This window comes from Apaloderma vittatum, unplaced genomic scaffold (assembly GCF_000703405.1).
Source record: "Apaloderma vittatum isolate BGI_N311 unplaced genomic scaffold, ASM70340v1 scaffold8058, whole genome shotgun sequence".
Taxonomy (NCBI): Eukaryota; Metazoa; Chordata; class Aves; order Trogoniformes; family Trogonidae; genus Apaloderma; species Apaloderma vittatum.
The window spans coordinates 19576-45709 of NW_009731176.1; the positions used below are offsets into that span (position 1 = coordinate 19576).

A 26134-nucleotide genomic window follows, 5' to 3' on the forward strand; every position below is an offset into this window, starting at 1 on the left:
GCTGCCCAGCAGGAAACTTCTCTGGGGGTGCTGCCCCAGGTAGCCAGCTGAACGTGAGCCAGCAGTATGCCCAGGTGGCCAAGAGGCCAACAGCATCCTGGGCTGCATCAAAAGGAGTGTGGCCAGCAGGAGTAGGGAAGTGACTGTGCCCCTGTACTCAGCACTGGTGAGGCCCCAGCTTGAGTACTGTGTGCAGTTTTGGGTGACACAGTCCAAGAGAGACATTGAGATGATGGAGCAGATCCAGAGAAGGGCAACGAAGCTGATGCGGGGTCTGCAGAGCATGTCTTAGGAGGAGCGATTGAGGGCACTAGGATTGTTTAGTCTGGAGAAGAGGCTGACGGGAAACCTCATTGCTCTCTACAACTGCCTGAAAGGAGGTTGTAGCGAGGTGAGTGCTGGTCTCTTCTCACAAGTAACTAATGATAGGATGAGGGGCCTAAGGTGTGCCAGCGGAGATTTAGGTTGGATATTAAGAAGAGCTTTGCTGAAAGAGTGCTGAAGCATTGGAACAGGCTGCCCAGGGAAGTGGTGAAGTCACCATCTCTGGAGATGTTCAAAAAATGTGTAGACGTGGCTCTTTGGAACATGGTTTAGTGGTCGTGTCCTTGATGATCTTGGAGGTCTATTCCAGGATTCTGAGTATATAAAAGATAGTACAAATATCTCTGTCAGACTTTAAAAATATTTAGCAAAATTTACACATTTAATAAGAGTTTTAATATAGATTTCAGGTGATGATAACAAAAATATACCTATAAAGACAACTCAAAAGCCCAAATCTGTGCTTTCATAAGTAATAGTAGGCCAAGTTTTCAAATAATGTAGGACATACACCTTTAAGTACGTATTAAATTCAAGCATTGTATTCAAACAGTATGTATTGGGAGGGAGCACTGATAATGTTGTCAGAGTAAATGTTCTCATATTGTTAGAGTGTTGTCATGAATTATTGGTGGGGTTTTCAGAAAGAAAATCAAATAAATCATTTGTATTAACTCCTAAGAATCTAGTCAGCTTCCACTGACTGTAGTTGTTTTTTTTGCCGTATTTAATATATTCCTCCCCTAAAATAATGAAAACCAAAACCAAACCTCATAGATCAGTAATTTACACAAATAACTCATTGAGCAGGTTGAATACAGTTACAAGCTGGCAAGTATGAATATGGACATGTACAAAAATTCTCCTTATACATAGACTTAATATTTTCAAGTTTAGGATGTGAAGACAAGGTAAAACTAACATGGCTTAACTTTTTTTTTTTCTTCAGGTGTGATATCTTACACAGAATATTTATTCCTCTTATGTATTTTAACAAGTAAGTATTTTTTTTGGAGAAAAAAATAGAAACTTGCTTAGAGATTTCTAAACCCTGAATGTATTCCTGTATGTTACAATACTTTTTTTTTAACCCCACCCCTGCAGGGAAAAATCCCAGTGTGGGAAAAAATGTATCATTTTATGTCCATTTGAACCTTTCCTGTCCTACTGGAATGTTAAGTACTTTATTATTTAGAACACCGTTTCCATACTGTTGAGACTGTTGAGCCACACACTTGAGCTAAATGCCAGTTCAGAACTTAAATTTATTTTCTTCTTTGAAATTTCTACAAAATTTGTAGTTTTATTTACTGAAGTTTACAAAGGAAACGTAATACAGGGAGAAGAGAAAGATATACATGATTATGGTGTGTTTCACCTATTCTGCTTAATGGGATGACATCAGTGAGGAAATGATAAAATACAAAATCTGTGAAATTGAAGTAAATGCTTATTTATGTTAGAAAGCACTAATGAAATTGAGTACTTATTCTTCTATTATCCATAAAATGAAAGTAGAATAACTTAGAGTAAATTAAGCCTGATGCAAACTTTATTCTGTTATTTTAAGGGGTGTTTTTTGGGAAGAAATATTGTACTTTGTAATTAAAACGTGTATTGGATTCATTAGGGTTTTTTCAGACATGATCTGAATTGTTTTTATGAATCAAAGCAGGAACTTGACCCTGAACCCTTAGAGTTCCTAACTGCTGGATTGATGGATATTCTTCCATTATTTCTTTGTTATCTGGACTAACTTTTGGCCATAATTCATCCAAAATGTTGCCTAAAGGCTTCACTTACAGTTACCTTCAAAGCCTCCCATGTTTCAGAAATAAAGCTCTTAAGCATATAACAAGAAATCTCTGTGTCTTTTTCAACACATCATTTTTGATCAGAAGTTGTGTCCTCTACCTTTTTTGCAAAACTTTTAAAAGTGTGGGTTAGAACACTGTTTTTATAGAAAATTTATTTTCTACAAATTTGTGTTTTGTAACATAAAATGGACTAACATAAAATGAACTAATGCTCTTTACTACCCAGCCATCCATTGCTGTGAGATATTTTTCTTGGATAGTTCATGTTCTATTACAACTGTCTATTTTCCCTAATCTATGAATTTGTAAGCATCCATAACATGGATAATACTGCTTTACAGATGTTAGTTTGCATTTACAATGTATGCAAAAGTACTAATTTAAATTAGTTGAGGATATGGCTTTTATAAACCAAATAATTTCTTAAGAGTTCTATATTTGCCTTTTTTTTTTCAAAGCAAATAAATAATTGAATGGCTATTGGGTGGGGTTTTTTGCAGAGCCACATGCAGGTTTTAGAATCGCTTTCAACATGTTTGATACTGATGGCAACGAGATGGTAGACAAAAAGGAATTCTTAGTGGTATGTATATTTTCAGTCTTTGAATATTTAGATGTAATCTTGAAATTAATTCTTTTTGTTGGAGTTATGATAATGAACATGAGATGTTCTTCACTGAATGTAGTTGTTTACTTGCCTTAACATAAATAATAAATGTAACATATTGTAAATTATAGATAGTAGCTCCTTATAAATCTGCATGGGTGTGTTGTATATAATGATCTTTGAAGCTTAATTCCAGTTTTTTATTCTGGATCTTTTCAGTTTGTACTATATTCACAGGTAATTAGGCTATTAAAGTAATAATTGCTCTATCAATGGTCAGCAGAATTATTTAATATCCGTGATGATAGCAAACTTGCAAAAGAATCTTCTCCTGGCAGACCATTTCCCTTGTTATTTCATTCTGTTTATGATCCCAGGTGACCTGAAAATGTTGGCTAACATAATGTGACACTAAGATCTGTTTTGGACAAGATCTATAATGAAACATACTATACATATGTTTAGCCCAGTAAATCCATATGCTGAAGCAATTTGCTAAGCTGAGTTTCAATTATTTCTTCTTAAGGAGAATATTCTTGACAGCACAATTGTCTTTGAACTACTGATTTTCACATGCTTTGGAACAGTTGGCAAGACCTTGGCAGTAGTTTTGTTGCATCCAAGGTTTTGTTACATTTCAACTCTGAATTACAGCATTTTTCAAGCTAGAGCTTTACTCAGTTTATTGCTTCATTAAAGTAGTTCTGTAAATGCTTCTTACTAATTATTTAAGCAGAGAATTTGATTTTCTTCTGGTTGGAAATTTAGACAGTTCTAAAAGGCCTAGACTTCAAAAGAAAAAATAATATATTTCACATGTCATTGAGATTTGTGCATTAAGAAGAATTTGCGACTTGAGAGAAAAATCTTAAAATAATCTTACAGGATCCACTATGGTTTGATTTTGATCATGATAAGCCTGGTAACTGCATCTTAAAATTGAAATACTTAGTAAGTTTTCAGGTGATAAGATCCACCAGGTATAGGAGAATGATGTTCACGCTGGCAAGTGAAAAATTAAAAAGCCTTGGAATAAGAGAGATATTTCAGATTTATGTTGAATTTAATTTGTTTTCTGATTTTAAAAGAAATGGGAGGAATAAGTAATGCTATTCTAAATTAATAGCAGTGATGAATTAAAAAACTCACTTTTTTTTTAAATCATGAAAGGCAGAAGATTGCCCACTCAGCGTTAGGACTTCTGATTTTACAGTGACTACATGACTTTACATGGCTTTACAGAGTTTTCTAAATTAGTAATATCCATATGCAGCAGACATAGTTTTTGACATTTCTCTAGAAATTAACATTTTAAATTTTGTAGTTAGTGGTTTAGACAAGCTTTCTGAAGATTGCACAAGGCCTTTGTTTTCTACTGAAAAAGTGCAGGTGATTAATAGAATAAAAAAATATTTATAAGAATTGAGTCAGGTGTTTGTAAAAATATATATTTGCAGAAGAGATCAATTCTTGTCCTCATACATTTTTGTGTATTTAAGTTTATAAATAAATACGTTTGAGAGAAGCCTACTCCCTTACCTAAGAGGATGAAACAAAGTTAAAAGCATGAAACTGACACATGGAATGGATTTAAGTGTCAGACCATGATTTATTTAAAGTGAAGACACCCTAATACCCTGTATGCTGTTTCTTAATTGTTTTTAAGTCAAATTATAAGGCTTGATTTGAGGTAAGCTGTGCTAACCTATGGAAAACAGAAACGTTTGTGGAACTGTCCTCAATACACTGAACTTCCCACAGTTCTACTTTTCAAGGGAGTGAGAGCTGAGGACTTGTTCTTTCGTGGCATAGCTTATGCAGAACAGGTCTCATTTATTTTGGAAACTGTCCATGTGGAGGTTGTGGGGTGCTGTCCATTTGTTGTATTAGTGTGCACATCCTTATATTTGCTAATTCCTAGTAGCCATCTCCTCCAGTTGAGGAAAAAAGCCAGCAAGCATTGAAGTAATTGACCAAATTAAAAACGGAGGAAGAAGAAAAAAAAAAATATCATGATTCAGTCAAACAGAATGTGGTGGAATAGACTGACAAAATTTTAAAAAAAAGAAGTTTTCTACTACAGCAGCTAAGTAAGAGGAAATTGAAGCAGGACACTTTGTCTTTTCAGGAACTGATGCTGAAAAAGGAATCAAGTATGTAAGGCGGGAAGCAAGTGCAACATTTAACTGTGTGGAAATGGCATCTTTCTTTCTAGCTATGCTTTTATAGTCCTCTTCACATTCTGCATTTTTTCTGTTCCCTCTCATGGTCCCTGATTCTTTTTCTACTACTAGACTTGGTGGCTAGAAGAAAGAAAGGAGAATTTTCACACATTAGATATATTGTTCTCCACCTGTTACTGTATTTAACAAATTTGTATAGATGAAGCCTGCATCAGTGATCCTTCAGCAATTAGATCAAAACCTGTAAGAATGTTAGATAAGAATTGAGAAAGACTAAAATAGGTAGGTAGGTGGATAGACAATGTCTGTGTAAATAAAAATGAATATGAAAATAAAAGCTGATTCTGTGATGCTGCATCTGTGATAGAGCTGGCCCCAGAACATATGTTTGGCATCTGTACTCACCGTGCTTGTGTATGGGTCATCTCCTTTGTGCCTGGAAGCAGGAGACTGTAAGCGTTGCTATTTGAATTATATCCCGCATTTGCAGAATACATCTGCATTTATTACAGTTAGCTATCATAAAACTGGAATTATAATTAGTACTATTCAGTTTTGCAAATAAGGGGACTTTAGAGAGATTGGTGTAGGGATCACGGTATGTGATTCTTGAAGAGTACGCGTAGTAAAAACTTGAAAAAATACTTAATTCCTCTGGTAACAGCTTTACTGGTTGTGTAAACTAATTCCTAAACACTAATGGTGTTTATGCTTTCCTCTTTGCTTATGTCATAGGGGTGAGGGAATAGAAGGATTGTGTTACCTTGTTACAGGAGATCTTGTTTTTGCTGCTTTCAGCAGTCAATCTCATTATCCTGTTTAAAACAATGTTCCTATGAAAGTACTCCTAGATCCTTTTTGCATTCACTCTCCTACCCGCTGGTGTCCTATAGCACCCCTTCTGAACAAAAGATCCATTTCCAGAAGTTTAGCAAGTGCTTTAATGATGAATGCAACAGAATCCTACTCCCTTTGCTCTGTGGCAGGGGAAATACATTCAGGGATACATTCTTTTTTTCTGATTTTGTTTGTTTGTTTGTTTGTTTTCTCAATTACTGCCACTCTTCTCTCCTACCTGATGGCTTGTCATTTCACTTTTCACAAGGTATTTTTCTCTCTCTTTGTTAACCTTTTCTCTTTCTTGGGTTGCAAACTGTGAAGTGCTTTAGGCCATACAGCTAAATGCCCTATCATAACTTTTTTCTTGTTAACAGTAAGTTAACAGTAATATGTTTGTGCATATAGATTTGCAAAAATAAGGAAAAAAACATACTGAGATCTGTAAATTGATCCTACACTCAAAAATAGGCATAGTGATGCATGCAATATTCTGATCTGTATTTGCCTTATAGGCAATTCTAAAACATAGTCTTTTATTTGGGAAATACATAAAACATTATTTATAAATAAGTCTGATACTTAGTTGCTGAACGCTATTCATTTATTTCAGTGTTGTCATACCCTTGCAATAGAGCTTGCTGATCCCTTTGTCTTAGTCATCTGCCTTCCCTGAAGTACGGTATTCTGAAATTAAATTTGGAAAATTTACTTGCAAAATTTATCACACACACGTTATCTTTCACATTGCAACCCCTGAGGAGCTCTGTGCTTGTCATTACAGTATCAGGTTTTTATCAGACTTTTAGTAGGTAAAATCACATCTTTGTAATGACTGCCACGATTGGGTCTGTATCCCATGATGTTTGGTTCTAAAAATGCCAGATTTGTCAGCCACAGTGTTTATTCTTTTTCCAGCCCACTTTGAGATTAGCAAATGCTACAAGTCAGAGTACAATATTTTCATGTGCAATTTTTTCAAAAGCTGAAGTTCATAGAATCCTAGAATGTTCTGGGTTGGAAGGCATCTTTAAAGGTCATCTAGTCCAACCCCACTGCAGTAGAGAGGGACATCTTCAGCTAGATCAGGTTGCTCAGAGCCCTGTCCAACCTGATCTTGAATCTTTCAAGGGATGGGGCATTTAGCACATCTCCAGGCAACCTGTTCTAGTGTTTCGCCACCCTCATTGTAAAAAAAATTCTTCCTTATATCTAGTCTAAATTTACCTTCTTTTAGTTTCAAAACATTACTCCTTGTCCTGTCACTACAGACCCTGGTGAAAAGTCTGTCCCCATCGTTCCTGTAGGCCCTCTTGGAGTATTGAAAGGCCCCAGAGCCTTCTCTTCTCCAGGCTGAACAACCCCAACTCTCTCAGCCTTTCTTCGCAGGAGAGATGTTCCACTCGTCTGACCATTTTTGTGGCCTCTGGACCTGCTCCGACAGGTCCATGTCTTTCCTGTGCTGAGGACTCTACAGCTGGACCCAGCGCTCCAGGGGGGATCTCAGCAGAGCCGAGGGGCAGAATCACCTCCCTCAGCCTGCTGGCCACACGTCTACTGATGCAGCCCAGGGTGCGAGTGGCTTTCTGGGATGCGAGTGCACATCGCTGGCTTGTGTCCAGCGGTTCATCTGCCAGTACCCTCAAGTCCTTCTCTTGCAGGGTGGCTCTCTATCCCTTCATCCTACGGCCTGCATTCGTACTGGGGGTTGCCACAGCCCAGGTGCAGGACCTTGCACTTGGCCTTGTTGGACCTCATGAGGTTCACACCTCATGAAATTCGCTGGTAAAAACGTAAATGGTATCATAGTTACTAATGTTCTCTTTTGCTGTGAAGAGTAAACACTGACACTTTTTTTTATGTTTGGGAATATTAGTAAGCGTTGCTATAAATAAAAATAACTAAATAACGCAGATACTTACAGAGAAAGTTAATAACAGACCAGTTCTTGCACTGAAGACTTTATAATTTCAAATAAATATGCTTGAGAATATGTTTTAAGTCTTGTATTCAAGATTTTCTCAGAAGTCATGTTTAAAGCTCTTGACATAGAGAAGGTTGTGAAAGGGGTATTTTACAAGACCTGAAGGTATTCTTTGAACAGGCTTGACAAAAAAAAAAAAGGGTACTTGATAAATTACTGTTGAGTAGTACTTTGTTGCTGCTGAAGGGGAATGTTTCACCCCCCACCAGGTGTTTCCACCCCTCCCTTGTGCCAGCAGGAGTAAGAACTGATCTCGAAACTAACAATATGAAAAAAAGATTGATCCAGCTAACTACATAGCCACACAGGTACTAATTATTACCCGACAGGAAAAGATGGGCTTAGAGATGTTGAAAGAGGCTGGAACTCCCCCTTTTTGTGTAGGCTGAATTGGCTAAAATGTAAAGATAGAGTAGATAAAATGTTCTTAGTATTGTGCTCCCAAATAGAATTATTAGGTTTAATTTGTGGAAAAAAAGTATTTCATTTTTCCTTTCTGTGTGATGGTGTAGGTCACAGAAGGAGCATGAAGGCACAAAGGTGACCAATAAAGCATCACTGAAACACTGATACTTTAGTAAAGAACTACATTTTAATACTGTTTGCATTGTTCCTCACATGAATCATTGTTATGCATGTGAAATAGCCTGAAAAATAAATAAGAACAAAATGGTTTGTTTTTTAGCTACAAGAAATTTTCAGGAAAAAAAATGAGAAAAGAGAAAGAAAAGGAGATGAAGAAAAGCGTGCAATGCTGGTAAGTAACATTAAAATAAGTATTCTAATTCTAATAACTATTCTACAGCTGGTAGTTGGCTTATTTCTTTGATGTAGAATGAAATTGTGTATATATATTTCACTAATCACTTTCAGTTTTTTAAAAATAAATTCATATCATTAAAAGAACATGCATAACTTTATATATAGAAAAAAGCAATATTTAGCCTAAACTGCAGCTATTAAAAATATATAAGCGGTCTACAGAAAGGAAAAATTGGTGTTTAAATACTGCATTACGTATTACAACAGTAGCACGGATTCCATTTGGAGTCTGTAAATCTAGGAAAAAGTGAATAGTAATGACCCAGTGTTATTGTCTATAAAAGTGAGAGATCTCAGTGGCAAGACTGGACTGTACTCCTGCTCTCTTAACTAACTCAAGCTGCTCATGTAGAGATACTGATCCTGATGCTTGTTATAATAGTTTTAAGATAGCTGATGAAATAGTTTTAAGATAGCTGATGAAATGTTCGAAGTGAATTTAGATTTTGTATTAAAATTTAATTTCTTGTTAAATGCTGCTTATGACCAGTGCCAAATGGTTTTGTTTGTTTATATTATCTGAACAGATTTTGGTGGTGTATCAAATATTTGTTCTTGTATAATGTCTAATCTGCATTTCTTATGTGCGTAAGAAGGTAAGTCGGAACTAGACAAGTCTGTGGTGGTTTGTCTGGAGGATGGCAGCAGCAGAAGGAATTTATTTTACTGTTGGACAAGTGAAAATCGGGGATAAGTCTCTGTCAAGCCCACAGCAGAGAAAAACATGTTCATTTGTGACTTGCATATTTATGGTAAAAACTCCTTATTATAAGAAAATTTTTGACATATCTGAGAGCTTCTCATAGTGCCCATTATCCTTTTGGGATCGTAGGTGCTTGATCTTAGATTTTTGTCCCTGAAATGATAGGAAGTTTGAAATTCAAGAATTAATACTTGGTAAAGTTTTACTGAGCATAAAAGGGGATCTTTTCCTCCCACCCAGAGAGACCTATTCTCAGCTTTTCAAAACTCTGGGTCAGTTGTTGAATCTTTCACACAATATCTTTTCTGAACAAAGGAAACTTATACCCAAAGGAAGAGCTTCTGGAAAAAGTAAAGATTGCAAAATTGAACATTTCTACTGAGAGTAATCTCTGCAACTTTGTACTTCTCTTTTGAAAATGAGATTGATCATGAACCATTTTTTCTTCACTGTCATTTTAAAAAAACAAAAAGAAAATCTAATAATGTATAAAATAAAGATCTGCTTGTCTTAACCTATTCTATTGTCTTTTTTTTTTTCTTCTTTTGACTTCTTTCTGACATGTGATTCTTGGCTTGGCCCGTTTTTACTGTATATCAGCGTCTTCAGCTTTATGGATATCATACTTCTACTAACAGTGTATGTACTCTAATTATTTTCAATTTATGCAGTCTTCACCAGTGAGGTGAAATAATATGCTATAGGAAAAATGGCTATATTTATCTTTTTCATCAAGTAAATTACGTATCAGTAAAATGTAATGGATCTTTACTTGCATCTTTTAAGTGAATGTTTGTTGCACTCATTCTGAAACAAGCAAGCTTACCAGTGAGAAAGGTTGCTCTCTCTTATTTACATAAAATAAAGTATGTTTTTAATGGAAAGAACAAAATATATATTAAGAAATTATAGACTTTTTAAATTAATGTGTGTAAATTAAGTCATCCTGCATGAGCCATTTGATCAAGTGTCAAGGTCTATAAGCATACAGTGATGTTTTAATGGGTTAAATAATTTTGTATTTTCATTTGCATAGCTTAATTCTTTCAAGTCATGTTCTGGTGCATACTGCAGCTGTGTGTTGAGACTACTTCAGCATGTCTTGCATGAGTGTTCTTACTAGCCAAATGCCAACCGGAACATGATAATTATGATGAGCTGCATGTAAGGGAAATAAAATGTACATGCCCAGAAGTACTAATTCCATTGGCTAACGTGAATCTCCAGTAAGAGAGCAAATTTGGTGACTACTTAAAATCGATAATTACAGAATTGTATGCATGAAAGAAAGAGGTGTTGTTCATTCCCATGACCCAGTAAATATATTTAAACAAGGTAAGTTTAATCATCGGATATGCATCAGTGTTTTCTTGGTAATTGTATTACGGTTGAAGTTGGACTTACTAGACTTGGTTTTTGCATTTCTTTATTGGTGGAAGGATAAAATTAATTTTATATAACCAGTTATATGGTGATATTTGTATTTTGACCAATGATAGAGCAAATTTCATAAGTACATAGATGAAAATTTAAACAGAGTTGTTAGGAAAAACAACAGCAAAATACTGGATTTAGATGGACATTTTCACATGTACTTTTAATAAATATTTTCAGTTTAAGCTCTCTCTAATTTACATTGTTCGGGAAAGTGGAGTCTGGTGATACGTCAAATGATGAGTAATAAACATATGTAATAGACCAGTATTCCTTTCATTTGCAAAGTATCAAGTAACTGGGTAGAAATTTCTTTGTGTAGAAGCAAGAGAATCAAACCATGCTTTTGAAAATCACTTGGAAAACAAGTCTGTAAGTGGTTTTTTTTTAATTGTTCTTTGTCAAACAATTGTGCTTCTTGAAACTTCTGCAGGTTCTTAAAACAGAAGGAGAGGACCTTGTCCCCAGAAGCTACTGGGATACTTTGAGGCGTAGCACAAGCCAAGTACTCTTTTCGGACCTTGCAGAGGTATAAGACAACCTCTGTCTCTGGTCCACAAACAGACTGCTATTTTATTTATTTCTGTTCCGATTATTTTCCCATTTTATGAACTTTGTTTCCTCTCTTCCTTTTAATTACTTTTTCTTTTTTTTTTTTTTTAAACCTGCAAGTTCCCAGATGAAATGGATTTGATTCTGTGTAGTGCAATGATTGAAAGTTGTTATTTCTAAGAAAAAGTAAAGATACCTTTTGAAAGAGTTGGAAGATCAAGTCCTCTTCAGTCCTTTCTGTAGGAGGTATTTTCTAACACTGATAGTGACAGTATTTCACAGTTAGAGAAGTAATTCAGGAAACCTTTGTCATTTAAGCTTGTTCCAGTGATATGACAACTTTGGTGAGAGTTGCAGCCCTTTAAGCTTTTGATCTTTAGGTTCTTAATGTGCTTTTTATGTATGTTATCAGGGCCTATCTATCATGCAGAGATTGTTTTAATTGTTGAATGAAACCAAGAATGTTTTAAGGTAACCAGAACATTAGTCAGTCTTTTTTAATATTCCATTATTATGGATGACTAGCAATATCACGAAGCTGTCAAAATGAATTTCCGTAGTGCTTTAAATTCTACTAAATTTCTTGTTTCGTGATCTGCTTTCAAATAACTAAGACATTTATTTGTTTTGATCATTTAAGAGGGTCAGAAAACTAGAACATTTAGGCTTTTCTATGCCAAATGCAGTGAGCATGATTGCTCTGCTGATTGTGGCATTAAAGGCCATACAGCAGCTCCCCGAAGACTCCAGTCTCAAGTTCCTTGCTTCATAAGCAGGATCATAGTGAGAAAAGAAGTAGGAAGTGGAACAGACCTCCAGGGTAAAACAATCTTTTTCTTTGCTTCGTAGGCAATGTGTCCATATTAAAAGTAATTAGTGTTTTGTCCCCGCTGCTCCTCTGCAGAAGCTATTGAATAACCTGAGGACTTGGATGGACTTGTTCTAATTTCCAGGCTAAATTCACATGTAGTCCCTTTATGCCAGTCTGTTGTCCCTTAATTTTCATAGGGCTTTTTCTTCTTTAATGTTAATCTTCTTACTCAGGATGTGTATATAAATGCAGTCACAGCCCTCAGTTTCAATTATCAGAGGCCAAACACAAGGTCTTTGATTTTTCTCTTGAGATAGAACCTGTCTTATCCAGATATCAAATAGGCCTCCTCTGTGCCTTTCTCAGCTTCAGTTCATTTGCCTTTGAACAAAGCAAAATGAAGCATTACAGAATTGTTTTATACCAATATTTATAGTAGTAATGCATTCATAGTAATCTTGCAATAAAGCAGTATACCCAGCCTTTCTTTCCTTGCTTTTAAATTGACAAGCTCTTGAGCTATTAGATCAGTTAGTAGTCCTTATTTATTTCACCAAATTTTAAACTCCAGAACATCAGTGGTCTTGTATGGTCAGCTATGGAAGACATAGAGAGGAGAGAGGGCTGGTCTCTTCATTGGCTATCTAAGGAGCTCAAGACACTGCGTTTTCTGAGTTCACTGTCTTCTTAATCTGTAGTTAGCTGTCATGAATTTGGTCCCATGTGTAGGTGGACTTCAATTTGGTAATCTCTGTGAACCTAGAGGGACCATTTCTGTTTAACATCTTTATTGCTGGTCTTGGTAAGGACGCCAGGTTAGGTGGGAATGTTGATGTGCACGAGGGTAGGGAGGCCCTACAGAGAGACTTGGATAGGTTAGATCAATGGGTCAATGTTAACAGTACAAGACCATTAACTTCAACAAGGCCAAGTACCAGGTCCTGCACTTGGGCCAAAACAACCCCAGGCAACGCTGCAAGCTTGAGGAAGTGTGGCTGGAAAGCTGTCTGGCAGAAAGGGACCTGGGGACTCTAATCGACAAGTGACTGAATATGAGCCAGCAGTGTGCCCAGGTGGCCAAGAAGGCCAATGGCATCCTGGCTTGTATTAGAAACAGTGTGACCAGCAGGACTAGGCAGGTGATTGTCCCCTTGTACTCAGCACTGGTGAGGCCACAGCTTGAGTGTTGTGTCCAGTTTGGGCCACCTCAGTACAAGAGAGATATCGAAGTGCTGGAGTGAGTGCAAAGGAGGACAACGAAGCTGGTGAAGGGCCTGGAGAATAAATCTTAGGAAAAACGATTGAAGGATCTGGGGCTGTTTAGTCTGAGAAGAGGAGGCTGAGGGGAGACCTCATCACTCTCTACAACTACCTGGAAGGACGTTGTATAGAGGTTGGTGCTGGTCTTTTCTCACAGGTTATTAGCGATAGAACAAGAGGGAATGGCTTCAAACAGCAGCAGCAGGGTAGGTTTAGACTGGACGTTAGGAAAAAAATTTTCACAGAAAGAGTAGTCAGAGATTGGCATAGGCTGCCCAGAGAGGTGGTTGAGTCAGCATCCCTGTATGTGTTTAAAGGTCATTTAGATGTGATGTTGGGGGATATGCGATATGGGTGAGCTTTGCAGAGTAGGGTTAATGGTTGGATTCAGTGATCCCAAGGGTCTTTTCCAACCTGAATGATTCTATGAGAATGTGAAGAGGGAGAGGGTTTTTACATCTGATGCCTCAGACTAATATCTATAACTACAATGTAGTTGAAGCTTAACAGCAGCTATACTAAATATTGATTTAAGTTGTCTGTAAAATGTGTAAAAAAATCTCTCTGCTGACTTGTAAATCATTTTATGAAGAAAAATCATGTCCTGCGCTTGCTCCACTGACAGTTTCCCACTTCTCACCATAATCGTCTTTATCTTGTTTGGGTTAAGTTTGAGCTGGCTGGCTTTCATCCATATTCTTATCTCTCCCAGATACTCTCACATCTGAATGATACTATAGCCATCTGTGCTAAGAAAGTGGCATAAAGCTAGGTGACACTGGAGTCTGTGTTGTTTCATAGCCTTTTGAGAAGGCCTTGTGTAAGCTGAAAAGGAGAGTAAATAAGGTTCATTGTTGGAGGCATCAACTTTCAAGATCTCCTGGGGGGGAAATAAGTTATTCATCACATACAGTTTCTTTCTAGGGCCGTTTACAGTACTATTTCTGCTGTTCCTGATTTAGCAACTACATCATCCTGAATATGCCAGTTATCACTGAATTCTCTGGGTTTATTCTTAAATTACTGAATGAAACTGGAAAGCAGTAGATTTGTTATTGACATTGAAAAAACAAGGACTTGTAGTAAGACAGCTCTTACTAATTCAATGCATAGTATGCAAACTTGATTCTCAGAATTTGTTGCTATAAGGGGACTGTCTCTGATTAGTTTACTTTACTTTTAGTCAACAGTCTTTAAAACAGTCTTTAATCAAAAGCTTGGAATTCGTTTTGCAGTATACGACCCCCCCCCAACCCCACACACATTGCTGCTCTTCAGGTTAGGAATTTGAGAGAAAAAGATGTTGCCATTAGGAAGCAAGCCAGTAACGTTACTCAAACATTTGTCTCTATTTGTCTCTGTACTTGTATGTGTATTACAGTTAGTATAAAGGTAAAGAGGAACAAGGCAGGGTTTTATTTTCATTTAAATGACTGCAATATATATTAGCTCAAAATAAAGGCTCATATTTATTATTTATATTTGGAAACAGCTATGGCCATTTCATTTTCAGAGGTCTCAAATACCAGATTCTTTTTATTGTGAACAATAAATACAAATTTCAAATGAGTAAGTCTTTTTGTTTTATCCTTACACCTTAAGAGAATTTAATGCTGCCATACAGAAGGAGCACAGGAATAGTTTTCAGTTGCATGCAGTTCTGCAGAGAAGCATACTGGGTTGAGTTTCTGGAGTGAGGTTTTTGTTTGGGGTTTTCTCATTTATTGAGGCTGACCAAATGGGAATTGTGAAAAGATCTCCAGATTGTATTTTTTTTTAATGGTTCTTTAGATATGGGTGAATGCAACCTAAGTCTAAGGTTTTGAAATGTTTTTCCAAGATGAAAGGCTGTAATTTAACATTTGATATCTTTTCAGTCTACTTGAGGGAAATTGTTTGAATGTGCTTAGGGATTTAATTGCTTAAAAGACATGAGAAATCAGGGTATTTGCATTTCAGTATATTGTGTCCTGTAGTGGAGGATAACAATATTAAAAGACAAATAGTGATTATTTTTCTGAATTAGTTTAAAAGACATTTGAAGAGCTGAGCTGTCTTAATTGAAATGACATAAAATATCACCCTAGGTGTATATACATTATGTCATCTTATTTCTCCCTGGAGAAGAATATGAGACTAAAGAGGAAGCTAGAATACATGAAATATAATCTTGAGAATCCTAAAGTACTAAAAAGTCCATCTCTGGTTCTTGGACGTTGAAAGGATTTGTGTGGTTTCTGCCTCATGTTTTTCCTTGTTGATACAGAAATACTCTTAATGAGTATTGTCTTTTTAGAAATATATATAAATTTGAAATTTATATAGTATATTTCAGAGAATGTAGGTACAAAATGCTTTTTCATGGTACATGATGTTGAACTACTGCATACTGTTTGAAATTTCTTCCTAATTTCTTCATTTGGAGTTTCTCCATCTGTTATAAATTTAAAGCCTCTTCAGTTACGAAATAAGGTCAAGCTTAAAGGACTCTGCAGTTTGCAGTCTTGTACATGCAGATCTTTATAGATGTGTATAAAGAGTTTTCTCTTCATATAAGAGTTTTTCCAATAGTAAGTCGCATAGGTTTATAATCCATGTTTATGGTGATAAATTAGAACTTTTACATCTTCCAGATACTTACTAGGCTTCTGTACTATGTATTCTGTTTTGTACTTCATCAGCAGGGTCAACAGGCACACTTCCCCAAAAATACGGTGTTGTAGATGGGTGGTAGCTTGCCTAGGAAGAGCAGAGACTGTTGGCTTCCACTCTTTGATTTTCATGAGATCTTGTCTTTGTAAGAGAAATGAGAGCTTGGACAGAAGGTTTTCCCTAGGCAAGTGCAGCAAGGAGACAGAATATATTACTTTTTGAACTTCTAATGGTGGCAGGTGCATGTCAATGCCAGAAGGACATTGCCATGGTGGAATACTATGGCTTAGTTGAGAGCCTTGTATTACTGAATTATTTTTCTAGCTCTTCAGTAATATCAAGAGTTTCTCTGAAAAAGAGGTAAAACCAAGGCACGTACTCGACAGTTAAGGGTAATGAATACGTAGTAAAAAAGTGTAATGTTGTACAATCACTATACACAGATGATAGTCACTTCTTTGTATACACTGATGAGAGTTACTTTTGTCTATATGCGTCTTCTGTTTGCAATTCTTGCTATTACAAATGGACGAGATTAGTTGGTTTTACTATTTAATTCTGTACCTTCGAAGCTGATAGTTAATTGAGGGAAAAAGTACTCGTACATGTTCAAAGATTCCTATCTGATACAGAGACCACATACTTGGTAGATGAGGAACATTCTTAAAAGAATGAGTCAAAATATTACTTCATGATGTCAAAATTTCTTACAATCCTGTTGTTTTAAATATATTTGGGCAATAAAGTTTAAACTAGTCATCTGCTGCTTACAGAGTAGAACAGTATAAAGTACCTCTGACTGATATGAGTGGTTTTGGAATACAATTCCATAGTTAATAATTTTGAAATGTAAAATAGGCATATATGAAGTAATGTCTTTCTAATTTCTTTGTAGTTGCATAGTAGAAGGGAAAAGAGATTGCGCACAAAGGGAGTTACCTTTTTGGTTTACCTAAACTGACTAGAACTTTTTATTTTTTCCTCAAGCTTTTCTGGCTTTATTTTTCATGCTTTTTTCCCCCTTCATTGGAGCACCCTCTTTATATTAAATTTTGTTTTAAGTGTTTTCTACTAAATGCATTTAACAGCCTGATGTTTTGTGTGACAATTGCATGACTAAATTAATTTAATGGCTTTTAATACTAAACTCTTTTTTAAGACTCTGAGCATAAAACACAAACTCTTTTAATAGTCTATTGTGATTATAGGCATTCTCAGATGATATTTCTGTAACTGATTAAATCATAGCCCTTATATTTTTTTTATTCTAATATTTAAGCGTTCTGATGATATTTCAAGTTCACTGTCAGATACTACACTGCTTGTGCACTTTTTCGGCAAGAAAGGAAAAGCTGAATTGAACTTTGAAGATTTTTACAGGTGAGTCTCTATCAATTCCTTATAAAAGAATATTTGCATGCTTGCTCAAATGAATGTGTAGTATGTATTACTATACACATAGTTTGAGACATACATATGAAATTTATGTTCCCTTTGGGTATGTTATATATACAAGAAGTTATATTGTGTGTATATACACACAATAAAATGGACCAGTAATAAGTCCTTTAGTAATGCTGCTGCACCAGCAAATATTGTTAGCATTTGTGTGCATAGTTGCTGTGGAGTGAAGAGGTTATACCCAAACACTGTCTATAGCGGTGCCTAGGAACTTTTTTTCTTGGTTTTGAATTATTTTTATTCTTTTCCCTTGTTTGTAAGTGATTTAAAAAAATCTTTGTGTGCATCTCTACTCTTAGGGACATATTTAAATATAAAGATTTTTCTGAAGATGCTGTGCTGACACATTAGAACAAACCTCTTTGGAACAAGTGAAAACATGATGGAAGCTTTTGGCTTAATTATTACGCCAGTTAAAATAGAGTGTAGAGGTATAGGTGGAGCGCCATAAAAACAGAGCCATAAAACTTTACGGGTTTTTTTGTGATTGAAAGAGATAGTGTTTGGTTATTGTTTCCTCAGTGAATACTCCCAATACCTATTGTCTTTATGTGTGTTCTGATTAAGCACATTTGCAAAATATTTTGCCTTAAAATTATGTGTCACGAAAAGTATTCAGTATTCAGTATTTCATAAAAAGTGTGTTATCAAGTGGAATTGTTATGTGAGTTCAAAATGAGAACCAGAAAAGAAGGTATTTTTTCAAAAAGCATCTTTTGCTGCAAGATGGTCTGAATGCTAAAGAGGTCAAAGCCTAGTAGACATTAATGAAAGATGGATTCCTCAAATTTTATTCAAGACCACTCAAAAAATCATTCAACTATGGACAGGTAAGGGAAATACTATTGTATGTTTACCTTGCACTTACACTTCTGCCTAGATAGCCTTTTGATTTGAGCTCCTCATAGTCCCTAGAAATCAAGTTACATGTTAGGAAGGAGCATTGCAGACAATGTCTACAGGATGGGAGGTGCTACAGGATCTGGTTGACAATCAGATGAATATGAGCTCCCAGGGCAGTACATTGAGCTGAGCGCAGATTTCGTCCTTGATTGTACAACTAGGACATCAAGCAGAATCAGAGAAGTTACATTTCCCTTTTATATGTATCTGGTTTTATACTTTACCCACTTTTAGCATCCAGAATGTACGAAATAGGTTGTTAAGTTGGGAAGAGTTTAGAGAAATGTAAGAATAATGAAGTATTAAAAAACCCAGATTGTTAGATAGAAAGACTGCAAGAGCTCATCATACTTGTCTTGTTAAAAAGCGAAAGGTAAGGTTTAATCACAGTCTGTAAGTAACTATATGGGGAATAAATTTTGAGAATTCATTTAGTATCAGGATGGAATTTTCAGTCTAGCATATAAAAATAAAGATCAGTGACCCACTGAAGAAGAAAAGTAAGGAAGCACAAACTAGAAATGTAACACATGAAATGTACACAAACTGGAAAGGTAAATATTGTCTCGATCCTTGCTAAAACATTTAATCTTTGAGTTAAGATTGTTTTATTGAATAGAAAAATATGTCAGTGTAGATGAGGGTTTTACCATCAGTGCTACAAAAAGGGAACTAATTTGTAGATTGTTGTCTGGCTTCATATTCTATGAATCTTTTAAGGATATAATTTGTAGATATATAAAGTATTACTATTTCTTCATATTTTTGTTTGTGCTTTAGATTTATGGATAACCTACAAACTGAGGTTTTAGAGATAGAATTCCTTTCCTACTCTAATGGGATGAACACCATCAGTGAGGAGGACTTTGCCCATATTCTTTTGAGGTATACAAATGTGGAAAATACATCAAGTTACCTGGAAAACATGCGCTGCAGAATTCCCGAAGAAAAGGTAATTGTTTAGCTAGCACAGCAGTGGGCCACAGCATCCAGTCCCAGTGTCGTCAAGATGAAAACAGCTTTATTGGACTGAATGAGATTCTGTCACTGAATTAATTAGCACCAGGACTTTATTCTGATCATAAGATGTGTGTCTCATCTTTTTCAGATTGCTTGCTGAATAAAAAATAGAAAATAGCATAGAATTATTTCCATAGGATTTAGCTAGTCATATTTTTCTTTAGATAACAAAGCTTTATAACACATGAAAATTCAATTTAAACAGCCAAAACCCTAGCAATGATGCATTAAAACCCCCTTTTTTTTCTTCTCTGTTGCACTGCCACTGGAATAGCACCTCTTCAGAAATAACATTGACACCCTTTATTTGCTTCTTTTATAGTCCATATAGTGGATCACTTCTATGTAATTATTGATGAGTATGTGGTTCTTATATTAATGACTGAAAAGATAATAAAAACAGTAAAGGTCATGAGATAGATCTTCATTTTTTTAACAGTAAATGTGGTGTCAGAATTGTATCTGAGACAAATGTAGTTGCAGCTGTGCATTGATGGTAATAAGTAGGATGATGTTAAAATTAACCCTTCAAATAAGGGATGTCTTGGACAGACTCCTGTTTGTGTTTATAGGAGAACAGAGTAATCTATCCTAGAAATCTACCTCTTGTGATAGCTATATATTTTAATAGCATTGACAACAGAGTGTGTGAGGAGAAGTAATAAATCAGTTGGAACAATTTTGTAGCTTTTTTTATTTTATTTGAAAAATTACATTGTAACATCAGTCTACAGAATAAGTAAGATCAGTCAGCTGACCAGATGGAAACACGTGCCAAAAATCAGGAGTTTTCTCTTCAGCTGTTGGGATTATCATGATTCTTCCTGTGGTTGTGCAGCAATGAGGTACACTGAGAGATAAATATAGCTGGGGAGTGGAAAGGGAAAAAAAAGCCAGGCCTGTCTGTTTTGCACCAGGCAGATTAGGTGTAAGATGAAGTGGTAAGATTGAGATCAGCATTTGTTCCTGCTCGGTGACACTTTCTGAGTTCCCAGTCTAGCCGCTGAGGTGCTCAGTTCTGAACTGTCTACTCTAAAAGCAGCTTTCAGTGTTCAAAACCAAGATAGGGCAGCAGAAATGGTTTACAGTCTTTTTGCGTCATTCCAAATGTTTTTTGTTCAGGATGAAATGGAAAAAAAATTTAAAAAATCACTTTGGGGCTTGTATAACAACAGTGATATAAGTTCACTTGAGTAGCTGAAAAATAATGACAGTCATAGATACAGAGAAATACTTCTTTGAATGGCAAAGGTGAAGTTGGTTAAGTAAATATAAATACAGACAGTGCTGTGTTCCGGGAATATCCTAGCACCTGACCAGTACTGTGTACCTCTACATCATATGCTGTACCTCCGTTAAGTAAAACAAGACATTTTCCATAGCTCTGTATCACTGGCTTGGTAAAGGAACTGTCAGTACAGTGGAAAAAGTAAATCTCTTTAACACCTCTTGTGCTGGCCACAGGCTTTTGAGAACGGGATTTTCCCTCTTGCTGCCGTGGAGGCATTGTTCACATGTTTGCACTTTTTTACACTTGTAAGAACATTGCAGTTTGAAAATTATGAAAAAATTCACATTCTGTTTTATACCAGTGATAGGCTGCAATACTACTGCAAACCAGAGAATTTGATTTAGAAGAAAAATTAGTCTAGCCTGTAAAGTAATAGGCAGCTGCTCTCAGCGTTGGCCGTGCTACTTTCGTGGTGCTGTATGTAGAAGCCTCCAAAGCAATGTGATGATCATTTGGCATTCTGTAGTCATGTTAAAATGTTCAGCTGACGTGCTTGCCTGCTCCTAGAGGAGGTGTTTTCCTCCTCTAGATGTCAAGTAGTGATTCATTTAAGCTGGCATCTTGAATTACCTCAAATATCAGCTCCTAAGGAGAGTCTATCCATTTTTAACAGCATTTGTGCATTAATGTAAAGGTGTTCTTTGCTGTAATAAAATATATTCTATCCAAATAAATTAAAAAGTTAGTTTACTTCTACATAGAAAATAAGTAGTATCCAGTAAGAAACATCTGGGATATCTACAGATAGATAACTTTCCATGTGAAAATGCGAAACATATGGCAAATACAATATATTATTATAGTTACTAGTTGAACAAAATATGGCTGTTCTACAACTTTTGAATCCTTTGCTGCATTTTCTTGAGAGGAAGTGAACATGTACAATTGCAGATGATTTCAGCAGTAATTGTAGAGCTCTTAAATTAAGCCAGATATTTATCTCATTGCTAAAATATTATGGCATACGTACAGGTTAGTGGCTCCTTTATTTACTTGCTTCATCTCCAATGTCAACTCATGGCAGCGGTTTTCATGACTCCGGAAACACCAAAGCTACTAAAAGGCTTTGTTTTAAGACCAGTGGTTCTCAGCCTTGTCTGTGCAAGGGCTACTTTGCGTTTAGACTGATCATCTCCTCTCTGGTTACATGGAAGGAGCCAGGATTTTTGCAGTAGCCTGACCTCTTACACTATCTCCCACGTTCAGAGTCTTTACAGACAAATCGGTGCAAATTAAGGATTTTTAAAAGTCATTGTGAACCTAAAAATGCCAGCTTAAGACTTAGATGGCCATTTTCTATTATTGCTGTTTTGCCATAGTACCTGAGAGCCCTAGCTGGGGACTGACATTTCACCAATCTACGTATTTCACAAATATGTGACAAAAATCATTCCAGTCCTAGAAATTTTTCAGGTTAAACAGAGCGCAAGAAAGAGAACTTAGACATAAACTATCATATATCAAATACGATGAAACAAGAAGACAGTGTTGGTTCGTATTAGTAATGTAAGCTTTAGTTGAGCTCATGACATGCATTTATGAATTCATTCAGTGTGTTTCTGTGAGCATAAACACACGTAATAGCGGTTTTCAGGTTTTCAGTAGTAAAGATACTCCAATACTCATACAGACATTCTCAATATTAACTGCTGTATCATAATAATCCTAGAATTCTTAAAGATTGCCTTAAGCAATAGAAAAATATTTTTGGCTGCTGTTTGAGTGAGAATTGCTATCTGTAGCACTGTCAAAGAGGAAAGACATCTTGCATTCCTCAGGGGACTCTAATTCTTTGCTTTATTGACTTCCAGTACAAATCTGTATTTTTTTCAATGGATGGAGTATCTATTCTTAAATTAAGTAGATTTATGTAACTGCAAGGTTTATTTATTCAGTTGTCTTCACTACTGATAATTCTTATGGTGCATATTGCGCTTTTATTTTTTAGGGTATCACATTTGATGAGTTTAGATCATTTTTCCAGTTCTTGAACAATCTAGAAGACTTTACAATTGCAATGCAAATGTATAATTTTGCAAGTCGTTCCATAGGTCAAGGTAAGTATTTATATTTTTATTAAAAAATAAAGATACAGAACTGTTGGAAAAAATAAAAGAAAACTCATGTTTTGTAATTCCTAGTTTGTAGTTTTCATGTCTCAGGTAAAAAGTTAAAAAGGCACCAATAAGAGATCAGTACAAAGAAAACAAAAGCATTTTTTCCACAGGGGGTATCTGGAATCTGGCCTTCTACAAAGCTTGTAGAAACAGTGTCAGAAAGTCCAAAGAGGGATTATGCCAATTTTTGAACAAATTGATAAGTGGGTGCTGAAAGAACTAAGCAGGTATGTAGTGACTAAAATCCTTAATACAACAGTAGAGATGCTGGGGAGTGCAGGGTGAAGAATACGTGAAGTGATCAGACTTGTGTGCTCTCCTCAAGCAGCATCTTCACAGGTCTGACACAGTAACAGCAACATTGTCCTACATCATGTGGCCTTACCAAAGGAGTATACAGTTTTCTTTGCACTCCATTTCTGATTTGTGTCAAATAAGTAGGTGCCATCAGTATATATGTAACGTGGATTTAATTATAGCATGATTTTCTGAATTTGTTATTATGCATACTACAATATATCAAATATTATCTTTAGTTTAAAATAATTTATACCAATTAAGCAGTATCATTTTATATCAGTTGAAAGTTACTTGCTTCAGAACTGTGAAATTCAATCTGAATTTTCACATTTTCTTATTTTTGAATGCCTAAAGGTAAAAGCTCACATTAAAAGTTTAGCTGTGTTTCATAATATGTTGTCCACGAAGTAGGGTTAATGTATTTTGTTTTTTTTTCTTCTGATGTTCTCTTCTTGCAGATGAATTCAAACGTGCTGTCTATGTAGCCACAGGTGTGAAGTTATCGCCACATTTGGTGAACACAGTGTTCAAGATTTTTGATGTTGACAGAGATGACCAGTTGAGTTATAAAGAATTTATCGGCATTATGAAAGACAGACTCAATCGAGGGTTTAGGGTAAGAATTCTAATTTTCATAGTTACCCTAGCTGACACTACTACTTACCACTACTTTACTTAAAATTGTTTTAGCACCTGTAGTGCTTTAGCACCTTCTTAAATTCTTGATTATTTTTTTTTAATTAGAAAGGTACTATAACGTACCTTTTTAGTCCACAAAGCAAATGGGAGACGAGAAATCCTCTGCATACTGTCATTTCTTCTGTATTGTGTCCTTGATGGATTGGCATTACGAATTTTAACAAGGGGAGTAATTACGTGTTGTTTGCTGGGAAAAGATAGTTTGTCTTTCTCAAACTTGGACAGTTTAGACAAACTGTTGGCTCTTCTGAAACATTTAAAACGCCAAATGACTGTTGGAAAAAGCTGCAGCAGAAGATAGTTTTAATTTTCAAATAAAGAGTTAGTGAAGTAGTGCTGAACAATGCTATTATATTCTATTTCAAGGTTTCTTTTGATAATTTATCCCTGTATCTAATATATTAAATTACAAGAAGCTAGACGGCAGGAAATTACTTGCAGAAAATTTTCATAAGGAACAAACTTGGAAATTACACTTTGCCTTTTAGGTGAAGGTATAGGCCTTGCTGCCCTCTTCAGGCTCTGTGTAGTACAGCTGAATTTTACAGTTGCATAATTTTTTTTTTATTGGAGTATGATCAATAATAGTCACTTTTTTTTTCTTCATATGACAGGTGTCAGGTGTTAACTTTTTTAAATACAAAATGGTGTTCTCACTGACAATCTAATCACTGAGACATAAATCTTAAACCGTACTAGGGTTCCTAAATTCACGTTTCAATATGTTATTTCTGTAATGTTATTTTAGTAATTTTTAGTTAGCTTCCTAAATAAAATTCTACAACTTTGTGATGTTGTGTTGAGTCTAATAGTTTACTTTTATTTTTGTAATATTATGATCAAATGTAAAATGTGTATAACCACTGCTACATCTGTAACAAACTTATTTCCTTATTGGTCCTTAATTCCTTTTATTACGGTGTGGGAATGATGATTGTTTTATAACTGTTTCAAGATGTTCAGCTCTATGTTTTAATTGTTTATTAACTGTAAGTGTGCAGTGTCTGTTAATTTAACCAGAAAACAGTCTGCTTACTGAGTACTTCTTGTAAATGTACTTTCATGTTTCAATTTCACAAAATGCATGGCAGAAATCACATATAATCCTTAAGAATCTACATCATCTAGCACTGTTCAGTCTTATGCATGGATCTTACTTTTGCCTAGGCCACTATAAAATATTCAAGTGGACTGGAAAAGAACTATAAAGAACAACCAAGGATGTTCAGAAGAACAGCACAGTCTTTCATAAATGTTATGTCTAATTTTAATCAGATTGCATAAAAGATGATTGTGATTTGGTCCTATAATTCAGATACATTCAGACATGCCTACATGTAGACTTGTTAGATTATTCAGAAAAATGCATTCTCTTCACTGATCAGTAGTATTCCAAGACAATTACAGTATCAAACTTAGGAATTATAATTTCCAGTAAGTTTTTCACACAAACCTGATGTTTTTCACACATACCTCCAAGAGTAGGAGTAAAAAAACTGTCTTTTCAAATAAATACCCCCAACCACTCCAATTTTCTTTTAGAAAGAAAAGAAGAAAACACATAAGAATCTTTTGCTCAGGACAAATTGCTTCCTATTGTTTGTCCATTAACAGTTATCCAGTATTTAGTGTGGCGAGGACAAGTAAAAGTTTTCCCTCTTGCTCCTACAGTGTGGAGGGTTCAAATGTTGTCTTGTGCTATATCAAAACTAACAAATCACTAACCTTTTCTTTGTTGATAACTGTGTTTTGAATCCATATTAAGGCTTAGTCAGTTCTATTGTAAAGGTAAAAGAACATTATAGCTTATGCTCATGCAGTATTTTGTAGCAATATGAAAATTTTTGCTGTGAGAAATTTGAACCTGTTCATGAAGTGTAACTGCCAGATTTAATGTTAAGTATCCTACAACTAATGTCTGCCCAAATCTGTCTGTCACTCTAAAAACATCTAAAAATAACAGTTTAAAACAAGCCTATGATTTGAAATACGATTTTACAATCAACATCTTAGTAATTCAACTTCTGAAAAAGTTGTTTTAATAAAATGTTTGCCCAGAGGAATCTCGAAGGCATCAGATCTTGGGACTGGGACCATACAAAAGGGCATTTTGTAGTTATATAGCCTGACTAAAGCAAACATATTTAAGAGCAAAGAGTTACACAAGTGCAATGAAACGGGTTTGGAAGGTCAGTCAGTACCTACCAGCTTCACCTGTTTGAAAGCTTAGCCGTAAACTTGAGAAAGGTCAGGTACTGCCCCCTATAGGAGGATAATAAATATTAATTTTAACATATGTTTTAGCAAAAGCAATGGTATTAAAGAAATTATCAAATAAAATTTCTCTTTTGAATATT

At 35.5% G+C, this 26134-nt stretch overlaps 1 protein-coding gene across 1 annotated transcript in view; it reads left to right on the forward strand.

The window, feature by feature from the left end:
• MICU3 (mitochondrial calcium uptake family, member 3) overlaps positions 1-26134 on the forward strand; it is a gene marked incomplete at its 5' end in the record, with an annotated part of 41563 nt that overhangs the window by 8328 nt on the left and 7101 nt on the right. Inside the window, 9 exons of the mRNA XM_009875094.1 lie at positions 1274-1321; positions 2642-2724; positions 8438-8509; positions 9878-9916; positions 11145-11240; positions 17266-17366; positions 19131-19302; positions 22610-22718; positions 23537-23694. Of these exons, the coding sequence (XP_009873396.1) occupies positions 1274-1321; positions 2642-2724; positions 8438-8509; positions 9878-9916; positions 11145-11240; positions 17266-17366; positions 19131-19302; positions 22610-22718; positions 23537-23694 (878 nt within the window). The remainder of the gene's footprint in view (positions 1-1273; positions 1322-2641; positions 2725-8437; positions 8510-9877; positions 9917-11144; positions 11241-17265; positions 17367-19130; positions 19303-22609; positions 22719-23536; positions 23695-26134) is intronic.